Here is a 12,810-nt window from a genome sequence, read left to right as displayed (position 1 = left end):
AAGGAGTCTCATTCACTATCTTGCTCACCAATGCCTGCTGGGAGATTAGCTTACCACGGGAGCCTTGTGATTCTCTTGGCCAGAGTCCTGAGAAAAGAAAATACTACTTTTAAAATGCTCAAAGATTATTATAAAATTTAAAAAGTCAAAAATCACTCACCACAGCAGGCCTCGTTCTTGCACCAAGCCCAGAGTTTAGGATCCCTGACTGGACATGGGCTGTGGTGACAAATGCCACTTGAGTGGTCCCTCCTCAGACATATTCTAGTCTGAGGCTCCTGGGGAAAAGGGAGGATGCTGAGGGGACACAGTCCTGCCCCATATGCTACAGACAGGAGCCTGTACCCAGGGAGAAGCCAGGCACCATACACATACCACTTCGTTTTGGACATATTGGCGAACATACACAAGAGAATGGCTGAATGCCCTAGGCTACTGGATGAACAGCCAGTGCTGGGGGGAAGTGGGGAGGCAAGGAGAGGGGTTGCCAGGGCAGGTGTGGCTAATGTCACAAAGGGTTACTAGTGCACAGGGTCATGGGTGCCGTGAAGGACAGACAGAGGTATGAAGACCACTGGAGGGCTTGGGGGTGGATCTACATCCCATAGAGCATGGTAGATTCAATAGCCATTGAGCAAACCGGAGGCCCAGGAGACCAGGATGCCTCGCATCACTCTACTAGCCCATTCACTGCCACCAATCTGATGCCCCTGGAGTGGCCATGTACAGAAAATTAATTCCATTGGCTGCTGGGAGAGTCTGGGACCTATTGACCCAGGTTCCTGGACTATCTAGTCCTGCGGTACGCACAAGTTTAGACCTTCTGCAAGTGAGGAAGCTTGAGAGACCGTGTGAGCACCTCTCGGGCTGGTGCCATCATCCATCTGTTGGTACCTGCTGCCACTGGCTGGGCCAGTCTCAGAGTCTCAATCAAGAGGGTGCCTGTAAACACTGACTCCAGGTCTCCCTCCCCTATTCCTCGCAAGTCTGCCTTGTCTTGCCACTGATGCATCCGAAGGGCCCAGAATAGCCGCCCCAAGGCACGAGAGGGGTGGGTGGCCAATGCTGTGACTTGACAGCCAGCCAGCTCTAACCCAGCAAACATCCTCGATGCAGAGTCTCACCTCTACGGCCTGCATAGACTTGATGTTCACCCCACACTTCTGTCCTCTCTCTTTCAGGGCATCATCAAATGGCTCCATGAGGATGATCAGCTTGAGCCCTGGAGTCTCCTTCCTCTCCACATGTTCCAGCAGAAGTACGGCCTTCTGAGGTTTATCCACGATCACCGTGCAGATGTCCGCTGCAGAGGCCAAAGCGGGGAGTCAGGCTGAGCAGGTCACGACAGGCCACTACACCAGCTTGTGTGTAAATAAATGTGTAAAACAGGCTACGGGGGTCATGCGTCATGTATGCCATGAGTACTAAGAGGAGTCAAGGGCAAAGGCCTTTTAAGGCAAAAGCGTCCTGAAGCAGACAGTTCAGCTTTTCTTCAGGCAGCTCCCATCAGCCCAGGTCTGCCTGGGACATTTACCACCATGGCAATAAAGCTGCCAAGCTGCAGGAACCTTACGTGGCCACAGCCTCCTAGAAGCTCCCTCATGGCATCACAGACCTATGGAAGGAGGCTTTAGGTGAAGCCTGAATAAGGATAGTTTGGACTCCAGAGGCCAAGTCAGGGGTCATCATGCACACCCCTAGTGTTTTGTTTTGTTTTTTAGATTGTGAGATAGAGTCTCATATAGCCCAGGCTGGCCAACTGGCTATGCAATTGAGGATGGCTTTGAATTTCTGATCCTCTCTCCAACTTTTCAAGTGCTGTTATTTCAGACATTTTCCACTGTGTCTGGCTAATATCTTAGTATTTTCTGAGGACTGAAGTAAAATGACTTTTAGGAATACCCAACAATCAGCATGATCTAAGAGGCTGGAGGATGAGGGCTGGTTGCTTCTTCGGGAGGGAATGGAAGTTGGGGCTCACCTGTATTGATGATGTAGCGAATAGCCCCCGGGCCCAGGGTGTCATAGAGCGGGACCACCACCATGGAATACGTGTAGCAGGCCAGCTCTGCAATGATCCACTACAGAAATGCAAAGTTGGGGTAGGAGGGAAAGGAGATACAATAGGTACAGTGAGTCAGTGTGCCGGGGCTAGCCCAAAGACCTCTAGACATGCTTGCTATGCTAGTGTGTAACCTCTAGATTTCATGTCCAAACAGACCAAATCCACTGTCTGGCCCTGCATGGGTCTCTTCATCATGACTTTTTCCTCTCCTGTGGCTGTAAGTACAACGTGAATGGGGCTTGGGTAGGGCATCCATGCCTGCTGCAGGGAAGAGCTGAGGATGCAGGTGGTAGCACCATGGCCCCAGGTCTCTACTTTTTGTCAGACCCCACCCAGGCCCTACCAAGAGTGGAAACAAGACTTCTGACTCCCTAGTCTACTGCTGCCTCTGAAAGCAGTCAGTCTGATGCTCACCTCTGGCCGATTCTGTGCAAAAACACCAATGAACTGCTCTGTGCCCACTTTACATTCATGCTGGAGAAGTCCTGACCCCAGATATTCAGCCCTGTTGGCCACCTGCACACAGATGGGTGGGGGTAGGGTGGGGTGATGGAGAAAGGAGGAGAGCCTCAATGGGGCTTGTCCACACAGCTTTCATACAAGTCTGTCTGAGCTTCTGGGCTCCCCACCCAGGCATGCAGAAAGCCTCTGGAGGCAGAGGAGAGGAATTGGGTGGGAAGGTGGGGGGAGGGGATAAAAGCGACCCCTCTGGCTTGTCAACATTCCATCACAGATGTGGGAGGGGTTCATGAAGCCCCACCTATCCCCTGGGAGATGTCCAAGGTCAATGGCTGGGGGTGGGGATGGGTCATACCCTTTAGTGGTGTAGTCACTGACAAGTTGTTCATGTTCCTGTGACTAACCCCCTACCATTCCCATGTAAGCAAGCCTGCTGAAACTCCATGGGTCACAAAAACCAGACAGGGGTAAGAGGGGGGCTTGTCAGAAAGGAGTTCAGTGGGATGAGAGGGGGTGATGGGAGGCAAAAGCAACTCAGACACATTATATACATCATGACACTGTCAAAGAGTTAAAAAATAACTATAAGAATAAAAAAAAAGAATCTTATAGACATTATACATCAGGCTTCAAATGGGGACGTTTTTCAGTGTGATACTTTTCTCCAAGGATCTTGAAGAAGACTCTTTAATATCACACATGTATTTGTATGTTTTAGTTTAACTTTATGGCTTCATTTAATTTTTTTTAACCACATTTGAAAGATTTCTTTTTACCATAACATCTGAATTGACTGTCACTATGCATGCTTTCTGGACAGTTTTCTGGTACCTGTTCAGATAAACCAGACATTGAATTCACATTGTTTTCTTTTCATACTATGTTCTATAAAAATATATAAACTCCTAAGCCTCCCCCAACCCAGCAGGGTAGCAGGTCTGCAGGGTGAACAGGTGGGGCCTGTGCTCACACTCACCTCTTGGTAGGAAAGCCACTGGTAAGGCTGATGTGGCTTCCGGAAGCCAAGACAGGGCCCGTTCCCTGCAGAGAGACAAGTGGGCTTGTGTCAGGGAGGGGAGTGGGTAGACTCACTCCTGCCCCTGTCCACCAAGCACAGGGTGGAAATCATGTGCTGCGGGTGCCTCTGGGTCCAGGAATCTTCCACTGAGCAGTTTGTCTCACCTGTTGTCGCCCAAGAAGGTTGTAAGAATGCAAGAACAGCTTCTCTCTAGGATCTGGGAGGCTAGGAGTGAGGTAGCATGGTACCCAGTTCCTGCTATGATTTATGTGACAGTTCCTATGGGAGATCTAAAAGGGCACTTACATTTGGGGAGGCCAGTGGCAGAAGGTCGCAGGATGGCCTTCTGTGACCGCCTCCCTTTGATTCATACCCTGGGACAATTGAGGCATCTCAGGGGTACAGGTTTCAAACCGTGGTTGACAGTGATATGACAGTAGGCTCCCCAGGGCCTGCCCATAGGGGTATACAGAGTCGGTCCAACATCAGGCAACCAGCGTGAAAGGTTGAAGTAAGCTGAAGGCAGCCCTGAGCCATGTAAGTCGGCTGCCTCTCTAACTGGTGGAAAGACCAGGGTCTCTCTGCTGACCTGGGCATTGTCGTGTCCCTAATACCACAGCTAGAGACCTGTTCAATGCTTGATACAACTCTCCATATACTCCTCCTCACCTGAGATGCTAAGCCCACGGCGGAACACCTGGTACATTGTCCGGGCATCATCGTAGTAGTGGGTAAGCAACTGAGTGCTCCCCCCAATCACAGATCGCCGAGCTCCACCGCTGTCCTAGGAGCCAAACACACCACAGAAGTTGGCTGAGGCAAGCATGGACATCAGGAATGGGCCCTGGTGTGTACACAGCTTGGATACATTCCTGCTTCACATAGTTGGGGCTTGGAAGTGCTCATATTCATGGCCTGTTCACACCAGAGCACACACACCCACTCTGTTATGCATCCACACTCAACATAATTAGTTACTACATCCAGGCCCAGTTTAACAGTGTCTCACTCGCATACATTCTAGACAATCACACCACCTTTGTATGCTAGATCAGCATACACAGAATGTCCACAATTTTCAGGAACTCTTGAGACGTGGCTCCACAATAGGAGGGGAGTCTGTTATCACTTAGATTCAGGATCAATCTGCCAAGTTACCCTGTACTTGGCCATGCATTGCTGTGCCCCTAGGTCAGCTGTGTATAGCCTTGAGCTAAGAAGGTTGGCATCCATCATGGCATGCAAGCATGGATTGCTGAGGGTTGTGCTTTAAGGTGCTTTCCCAGGACTGAAGCCTAAGAGTGTGTGAAGGAAGGACAGACCAGGCAGCAGCATCCTGGGCCCTCAACAATGCTGATCCAGAGAGGAGCAAGGCAAAGGCCCTCTGTGATGGTGTCGGGGACAGGAGTTGGGCGTCTGTGCCTTCCTTCTCCCCAGGGCCCCCAAGCCCAGAGCTCTTCTGTACCACAGCTCTGCCTGATCGCTCAGTGCTATTTGGGTTATCCTGGGATGGCCCAGAGCCGGCTAATTCTTGGAACATTGAGTCTAGAGAAAAAATTAGCACCATAGAGCAAGCAGCCAAAAGCAAAACCACAGGCAGCTCTCAGCTGTTTGGAGTGGAAAGTTCTTCTTGGCCAGCTCTGCTCGAGAAAGACCAACGTGGGAAGTTAGGGGTACAAGTAGTCAGACCCACTTCATACCCAGGCAGCAGATGTGACTCTCTTGTGCCAGGGACGGGGGAGGGAGCAGTGCTTGTGTGTTGGGCAGGGACACTTGGCTGGAGTTTGATAGATGTATAGGAGCTGGCCAGCAGAATGCACAGCAGACGGTAGCAAGCACACACACTTACGGTACAGGAGCACAGGTGCTGGGGAACTGTGGGTAATCTGTGGAGCTCCAGATGAATATGAGAGGAGAGCAGTCTAGAAAGGGTCACAGACCCAGGAGTGGGGGATGGACTTAGGGTGAGGGCCATAGCCAGCCAGAGAAGGGTTTTCAGCTGGGGAAGTGAAATAGTCTGAATGATGTGTGTCCTAGTAAGTACCAGAGTGCTTGTCTCCCTAGCCTCGTTTCTTGCCCCTATCACCTTTGCCCAGCTCACACTCATATGCTCCTGAGGGACAGGGACAGAGAAATCTTCCCTGAAAGGGTGGACTTAGCTTTTTCCCAGGCCCCATCCGTTCAGTAAGACTCACGTGATCACTCATTCTGTATGTTTACAGACTGAACCGGAGTCAACCTTCCCACTACCCTGAGCACCACCAGGCCACTATCACCCAGCCCAGGTGCCCAGAGCTGCCTCCTCATCCCTACTCTGCCACCACCACCCTTCTAAAGCACAAACAAGCCAATCCCTCTACGGAAAACCCCCAATAAATCCATGATGTTCATCCCGAGAGTCTCTAGGTTCTGTCCAGGTGAGTTGTAATTATAAGCTGAACCAAAGTCCAACCGTTCTTAATGGTTTCTCTGTACCACCCTACCAACGCTTTGGTGCTCTTTTGAGTACCTAATTTACAATCGAGAACTCAGTGACACGGTGGCTCTGAGCCAAGAATCACACAGCTCAGGAAGGCACTTGCCAGCTGCCAGCCTAGGATGTTCTCCATGCTCATCGCCATCCTGCTGGTCTTTGCCAGCCCCCCTCCAACTGCCCAGCACCAAACACAAACCAGCACTTTCCAACGCCCCACACTTTCAAGCATACCTGGGTCTTTGCACACATCACCTCCACTACTAGGAAGATAGCCTGAGAATTCAGATCCCCATTAGACAAGGATCTGTGCCCTTCCCAGCTGGCAAAACATTGCCAGGTTGGTGGTCACCAAGACGTATGATCAGGAACAAAGGGAGGTACACAAGTTTGTGTAGCATGATCTCATTTAAAACTGGGGAGCTGGTCCTGGTGATGTACACCTGTAATCCTAGCACTGGGGGAAGCAGAGGCAGGAGGATTAGGGGTCTGAAGCCAGTCTAGATTACATGAGACCATGTCTAGAGAAAACCAACCAACCAACCAACCAACCAACCAACCAACCAACCAACCAACAGAAGGGCTAGGAGTCGGGGATATCTCTCCATTTGCTCCTGGCTGGGACAGAACTGCTAACAGAACCAAGCCCAGCAGTGGAGGCAGAAGTTTCTCAGTATGTGGCCTTTGGTTTCTTATGAATAATGTGAATATATTATCCATGGAAAATGCACACTAGAGCTTAGAAGACAGGCAGAATTAAAAGAAAAAAATAAACAATCAAGAACCAAAAGGGGCAGGGCTAGAGAGATGGCTTAATGGTTAAGAGCACTGGTTGCTCTTCCAGAGGACCTGGATTCAATTCCCAGCATCCACATGGCAGCTCACAATTATCTTTAACTCCAGTTCCAGGGGATCTGGCACCTTCACACAGACATACATGCAAGCAAAACACCAATGCATGTAAAAATAAATAAATCTTAAAAAAACAAAACAAAACAAAAAACAAAATCCATAAGTTCCTTAAGTTTGGAGAAGCAATCTCATCAGCCCCTTATTGACAAGCTGGTGTAACTTCCTTGCTTCTAGCCTCCTTGTGAGCCCAGGTTCTGTGAGGGGGCAGGGCCCTGGGATGAGCTCAGCTCTGGTCCCTGTCAGTCAGGGCTGGGGACAGAACTTGGGAGTGAATTTACCCCGCAGTCCCTGAGGACCTGCTTCACCCGCCCAGGCTCTGCCTAGGGCCCATACAGTTAATGGAGCAGAGGAAAATGTTTAAGCATTAAACTTCTAGGAAGAGAAAAATAAACAAGGCTAAGATAAAAATAAACAAGGCTAGGAAGGACTCAAAGTGCTAGATGGGTCTGGTGGTACCAGTACCTCCTTTGATATTGCAGGGGCTCGAGGACCATCTTGCTGGAGACCTTGCCCAAGGCTGCTGCAGAGCATGTTGGCTGGTTACCAGGGGACACCAGGATTCTTTGGGCCACTTGGGGTCAAACAAGCTACAGGTTTGACTGCTACCCTCTGGAGCTACTTTGCATGATGGGCCAGTTCGTGCCCTGCTCACCTCCACTTCTTCTGACTGCATCAGGAGGTTGCATGGCGGCTGCAAGGCCTTTGGCCGGTGAGTGAGCCAGTAGGCGAGGATGGCAGCCAGAGCACCCATGCTCACGAGGGTGGTGGCTGAGAGGCTGCGGAAAAACTGGCCCAAGTCCCCTAGCTCGGGCAGCCGCAGGATCCTCAGGATCTCCTGGGTCTGCATCTTCTCCAGAAGCGAGAGGACAATCTCTGTAGGAAATAAGAGACAGATGAGGGAGGAGACCAGACAGGCAGGTTATAGAGGGGTCCTAATAGATGGGTCAGGCCCTGGGGTAGTCAGATACACAGTCTCCTGGTGCAGCACAGTACAGCCCAGACGCTGGACACCTGGAGATGCCTTTTCAGTGAGAGACTGGAGCCCTCAGTATTGACGTCTAACAGCCTCTGGCCAGCTTTCCTGAGAACCACATGCCTAGGCCTCGGGACATGACTGACAGCTATTTCACATCTTCCAGGGGCCGCTATGCGCTGGCAGTTCTCGGCAGAGAGTCTCTCAGGCCTCAGGGTCCTTTGTGACCCTGGTTGCAGATCTTTGCTTATGTTCGCTCCTAGGATATGGAGAAGATGGACAGAGAGCAGACACACTCATCACTGTGTACAGGATGAGTGGGGTGGAGGGATGCAGGCCCTGCCTGATCCGCATCTGTGCTCCCAACCCTAGGCTTTGCCCCTGAAGGAGAGGGCGCAGGGGAAGCTGGCACAGCCCATGGAATAGCCCAGATAGACACCTCCAGGCTTCATGCCTGGAAGCCGATGGCCTATATGACTATATCACTACTGTGGCTCTGCACCCTAAACACAGGACACCAAGAGGCATTAATGGAGGGAAATGTTTAAGAATTAAACTGATGGGGAGAGGAAAATAAACAAGGCTAAGACAGGAAGGACTCAAAGTGCTAGATGGGTCTAGTGGTACCAGCACCTGCTTTGATGTTGCAGGTGGTGGTTAGGGTGCACCTCCATCCACTGAAGTCCAAGGGAATGCAGTGAACCTCACAGGGAGACACAGAAGATGCCCTGGAGGTGAGCAGGGCATCTCCCAGAGATCTCTTGTGTCCTTCTGTTAGCTGCTGGGTAATGACACACTGGCGGAGCAGGTACAGGTTGCTGGGTCATGGGTTCCTCATCTTGTCAGGACTGAGGGGGTACAGAGGACTTGTTCAGGGGTCAGATGCTGGCATTCACACTGGGACCCCTTAGTGTCACTACCCAGTAAGACCTGGAGCTAGAAGCTCCTGGGATATGCATAGGTCTGCCACCCCAGTGATCACAGGGCAGGCTCTTGACCAGCCCACACCACTTGCAGGCTGCCTCCTCATGGGCCCTTGGCATCATGGAAGCAGTGGCTATGGTTTTTCTTCTTGGGAAACAAAAACAAATGCCAACCGTGGTGACTCCGGAGCCACGGGATAGGAGCCAAACATTTGTTTGACCTTTGAGGGAGAAGGAGGAAGCAACTTAAATTCCAATAACTGGTATCTGTGTTAAACTGTAACATTACCACACGGCATGAGGTTGGCAATGTGCAAAAAAAACATTATAGACAGAGGAAAGATAGTTCTTCGGTTCAAGTCTCTGGTTTATTTGTAAACTACACACGGTTAAGCAAACCCAACCTTTGCGAACCTTCACTTTCCCATCTTTGAAATGGGCACAGTACCACTGGGCATAGTAGAGTCACAGAACTATAGACATAATTTAAAGACATGCTTGTCAGACGGAGGAGGCTGCTCAGCCTTGGAAAGAGAAGCAGAGGCAGCTCTGGCCCAGGTGGTCCAAACACTGGACAGAGGCAGTGTGGCCCAGACCCTGTGCTTCCATGGGAGTGTAGTTTTGCAGACACACAGCAGGCCCTCTGAGTTACAGGGACACCCACCAACCTCCAGATAGGGGTGCTCCTGGGAAGCCGTGAAAGTGGCCCCTGGTCTGCCAAGGGCATCATCCCGGATCTGCGGAGCTTGAAGCCCAATTTTACCAACAATCTTTTTTGTTGTTTAAATGTATGTGAGTGCTTTGCCTACACATACGTCTATGCACCATATACATGCCTGGAGCCCGTGGGGGTCAGGAGAGAGCATCAGATCCTCTGACACTGGAGTAAGAGGCAGCTGTGAGCCACCCTGCAGGTGCTAGGAATTGAGTCTGGTTCTCTGGAAGAGCGGTAAATGTTCTTAATTGTGGGGCCGTCTCTCCGGCTCCCTCCAGCAGTCTTAAATGAGACCCATGATGAGGACAAACATTCCAGAGGAAACACACACACACACACACACACACACTGCAGGGTTCTCATCATCAGAGCGGAGGCACAGCTAGGCACTTCAGTGCCTTCACCAACGAAAACCTCTCTAGGGAGGGAGGGAGGGAGGGAGGGAGGGCTCTGGGCAGGTGGCCAGCTGGCCTTCTCCTCTCGGGACATCCACTTACCTAAAATGTATATGGGAAACCAAGTTGCAGTTAGACCTACCAGATGAGTGACTCACTACTAGACGCCTCCACTAGCTCTTGGGGGTGGGCTCTGAGCCGAAGGCTGTTTCCTTTAATGAAATGGACTGACTCAGTGGGCCCCTATCTAGCCCCCAAGGACTCCACTATACAGTTTAAAATGATATTGAAGAGGCTGAAAGAATATCTTGGGACCACCAATCCCTGGTGCTTGGCAGTTGCTCACAGACAGACCTCGGACTGTAGCACAAACCGGGCATTTGGGGCAGAGGACGTGATGTTGGCATCATCACAGAGAGCACACCATATGGAACGTGCAGGTCACCCATCCATCCTCCCACCCCTGTATCCCACAGCTTCCACATGGCCTCTGTTCTCACCAGCTTGGAGCTGCACGGTGGACATGAAGGAGTGGGTAGTATTGTACAGTAGGGTCTAGGCTGCGGCCAGACAGAAGAAGGCAGAGGAGGTGCCTGACTCAGCTATGACGAGGCAGAGCAGGCTGCTGGCAGGAAGTGACACAGTTGTGGAGGCTGAAGAGAAAAGGGTGTCCCAGGCAGAGGGAAGCCGACACACAGAGGCGGAGAGCGCCTGGAACGCATGGGGAACTGAGCATTCTATCCCGGTAATACAGTCTTTGAGCCCCTGAAGTCCTGTCCAAAGGTCACTATCACAAGCCTGTGAGGGTAGTCTCTGAGCTTCAGGAACAGGGGGACTTTTCTAAACTGCCTGAATTCCTGATTCCTAGAAAAACCTGTCCTCTCCCCCACACTGTTTGGTCCTCACAGCAGCCCCTACGCTCCCTGTAAGGAAGTGGAACACAGACTCTTTCAATGAGTCAGGGACACAGTATGCACCCCCTTGTCTTATGTGGCCACCCCATCCCTGCCAACACAGACCCATTCCCACAATTCTCTCCTTTACAGGAATGTTGAACACACAGAAAAACTAGCTCTCGCCTGGTAAGAAGGATCCAGGTTCAGGTCCCGGGAGGTGGTGGGGACATGAAGAGCCATTAGAGTCTAGCGTGGGATCAGTCACGTGCTCATCGTCTTACACACACTGTGAGTCTCCTCCCACCTGGAGCAATGAAGGACAGCCCACAGCTCCTCAGATGGCTGTCCACTTAAGCAGCCCTCTGCAGTGACTACAGCTCCTTTGGTCCCAAGTTCAGCCTGCACCCCTCCTTGGCAACCAGAGTGTTCCATTTTTCCAGCTTTGCCTCCTGAGCCAGAGGCGCTTGCTTCTACTCTGAGATTCCCTTCGGAACTGGGAGACACTGCAGGGCAGGGCTGTGAGTCCAGGTCCTCTGAGGACACTGGCTTCGGAGCCAGTGTGCACCACCGAGCCCTTGGCATGTAAGAGGGGAGAGCAGAGACTGGTTCTGGGAGTCTGGTCTCTGGTTATTTTACACGGCCTTGGCCTTCTCTGACCTCCTCTTACCTGGGGTGGTCCCTGAGGTCCAAGCCCAGCTGCCTCTTTCCAGGCCCCAGGAGGCTTTTCAGGTTGCAGCAGCCATGGCGGGTGGGGGTTTACAGACAATACCCCGGGGATCGTTAGTGTTGCTGTTGCCAAGCGAGCTGCTGTGGGTGTTTATAACTATTCACCTGGCAGGAGGACCCAACCCTCAGCAGAAACTAACTTTCTCCCAAGCTTTTCCCTCCAGCACGGACCCTTTAGGAATACCAAGTGGTGGCCCAGGCTGGAGACCCTGAGACATCCCCCAACAAGCTCACCCTGGAGGGTGGGTGGCACAAGCCCGTTCCCCTTGTGATCAAGGAGGGGAGAGGACAGAACCAAGGGAGCCACGATGGGCTATACACCAACCCCAAGGTGATAAAGCAGAAAGGTAGCAGGGCACCAAGCACAAACCCTGTAGAAATGGCCCTGGGAGAGGGCGAGTCAGCTTCGAGAGACTCCTCTGCTGTTGCAGCCTCCCACCCCAGCACTCCATGCCTTCCCAGGCTACCTCTATGCTTGAGTGTGGAACCGCTGCCCCTATAAAGCTCCCAAACCTCACCATTCCCCCACCCCAGAGCCCCAGGCCAACCACTACCTAGTGCAGCCCAGATTCCCAGGCTAGCCTCTTCATCCATCTCTTTTCTCTAACCTGTGTTTACACTTGCACCAAAGTTAATTTCCTGTTACACAGAGGTGACTCTCTCATGCCACTGCTCAAAAACCTCATCTGGTTCCCTACTGCCTTAGGACCCGAAGTCCAAACTCAGCAAGCTGGCCCCGAGGATGTCCACACTCCTCGGAATCTTCTCTTGGGTTTCCCTAGAATCACCATTGCTACTCTCAGCGTCAGTCCAGCCTGGTCCAGTGGGGTCCTGGACCTTTGCAAACCTCCACGGCCTTCGGTAATAGACAGCAACCTGAACCAAGCCATGAAATCACCAAAGAACCACCTCACCTCCACTGTAGAGCTCAAATCACAACCTCACCAGGCCCCAGGGTGCAGCACTCTAGTAAACAAGTTGGAGAAAGAGCCAGAAGGTGGATTTCAGTGCTGGTCTGACCAGACTCAAATCCTGACTTAGACTCTTGATGGCTGTGTGGCCATGGGCAAGTCACCAAACCCCCTGGGCCTCTTCCCGAATAAAATCGTGGGCAGGGAGTAGATGCCAGGCACATGGTAAAGGAGGCACTTGGTGGAGAGCAGTTAGCTCAGTCAGTTCCTTCATGCCTTTGCCAGCCAAAGGGACTCAAAGACAGCTCACAAAAGGTGATGCGTTCACATCCTACCTTTCCAGC

General features: G+C 51.7%; 1 protein-coding gene across 2 annotated transcripts in view; it reads right to left on the bottom strand.

The window, feature by feature from the left end:
- Nucleotides 1-12,810, bottom strand: part of Acsl6 (acyl-CoA synthetase long chain family member 6) — a 57,731-nt gene that overhangs the window by 33,477 nt on the left and 11,444 nt on the right. For both annotated transcript variants that reach the window (XM_059270561.1, XM_059270560.1), the window contains exons 2-8: nt 7,580-7,800; nt 4,212-4,326; nt 3,501-3,565; nt 2,480-2,581; nt 1,982-2,081; nt 1,125-1,303; nt 55-87 (exon numbers count right to left, since the gene is read on the bottom strand). In XM_059270561.1, the coding sequence (XP_059126544.1) occupies nt 55-87; nt 1,125-1,303; nt 1,982-2,081; nt 2,480-2,581; nt 3,501-3,565; nt 4,212-4,326; nt 7,580-7,800 (815 nt within the window). The remainder of the gene's footprint in view (nt 1-54; nt 88-1,124; nt 1,304-1,981; nt 2,082-2,479; nt 2,582-3,500; nt 3,566-4,211; nt 4,327-7,579; nt 7,801-12,810) is intronic.

This window comes from Peromyscus eremicus, chromosome 8a (genome assembly GCF_949786415.1).
Source record: "Peromyscus eremicus chromosome 8a, PerEre_H2_v1, whole genome shotgun sequence".
Taxonomy (NCBI): domain Eukaryota; kingdom Metazoa; phylum Chordata; class Mammalia; order Rodentia; family Cricetidae; genus Peromyscus; species Peromyscus eremicus.
Note: the sequence above shows the minus strand (reverse complement) of the source record. Positions and strands in the feature narration are given on the sequence as shown.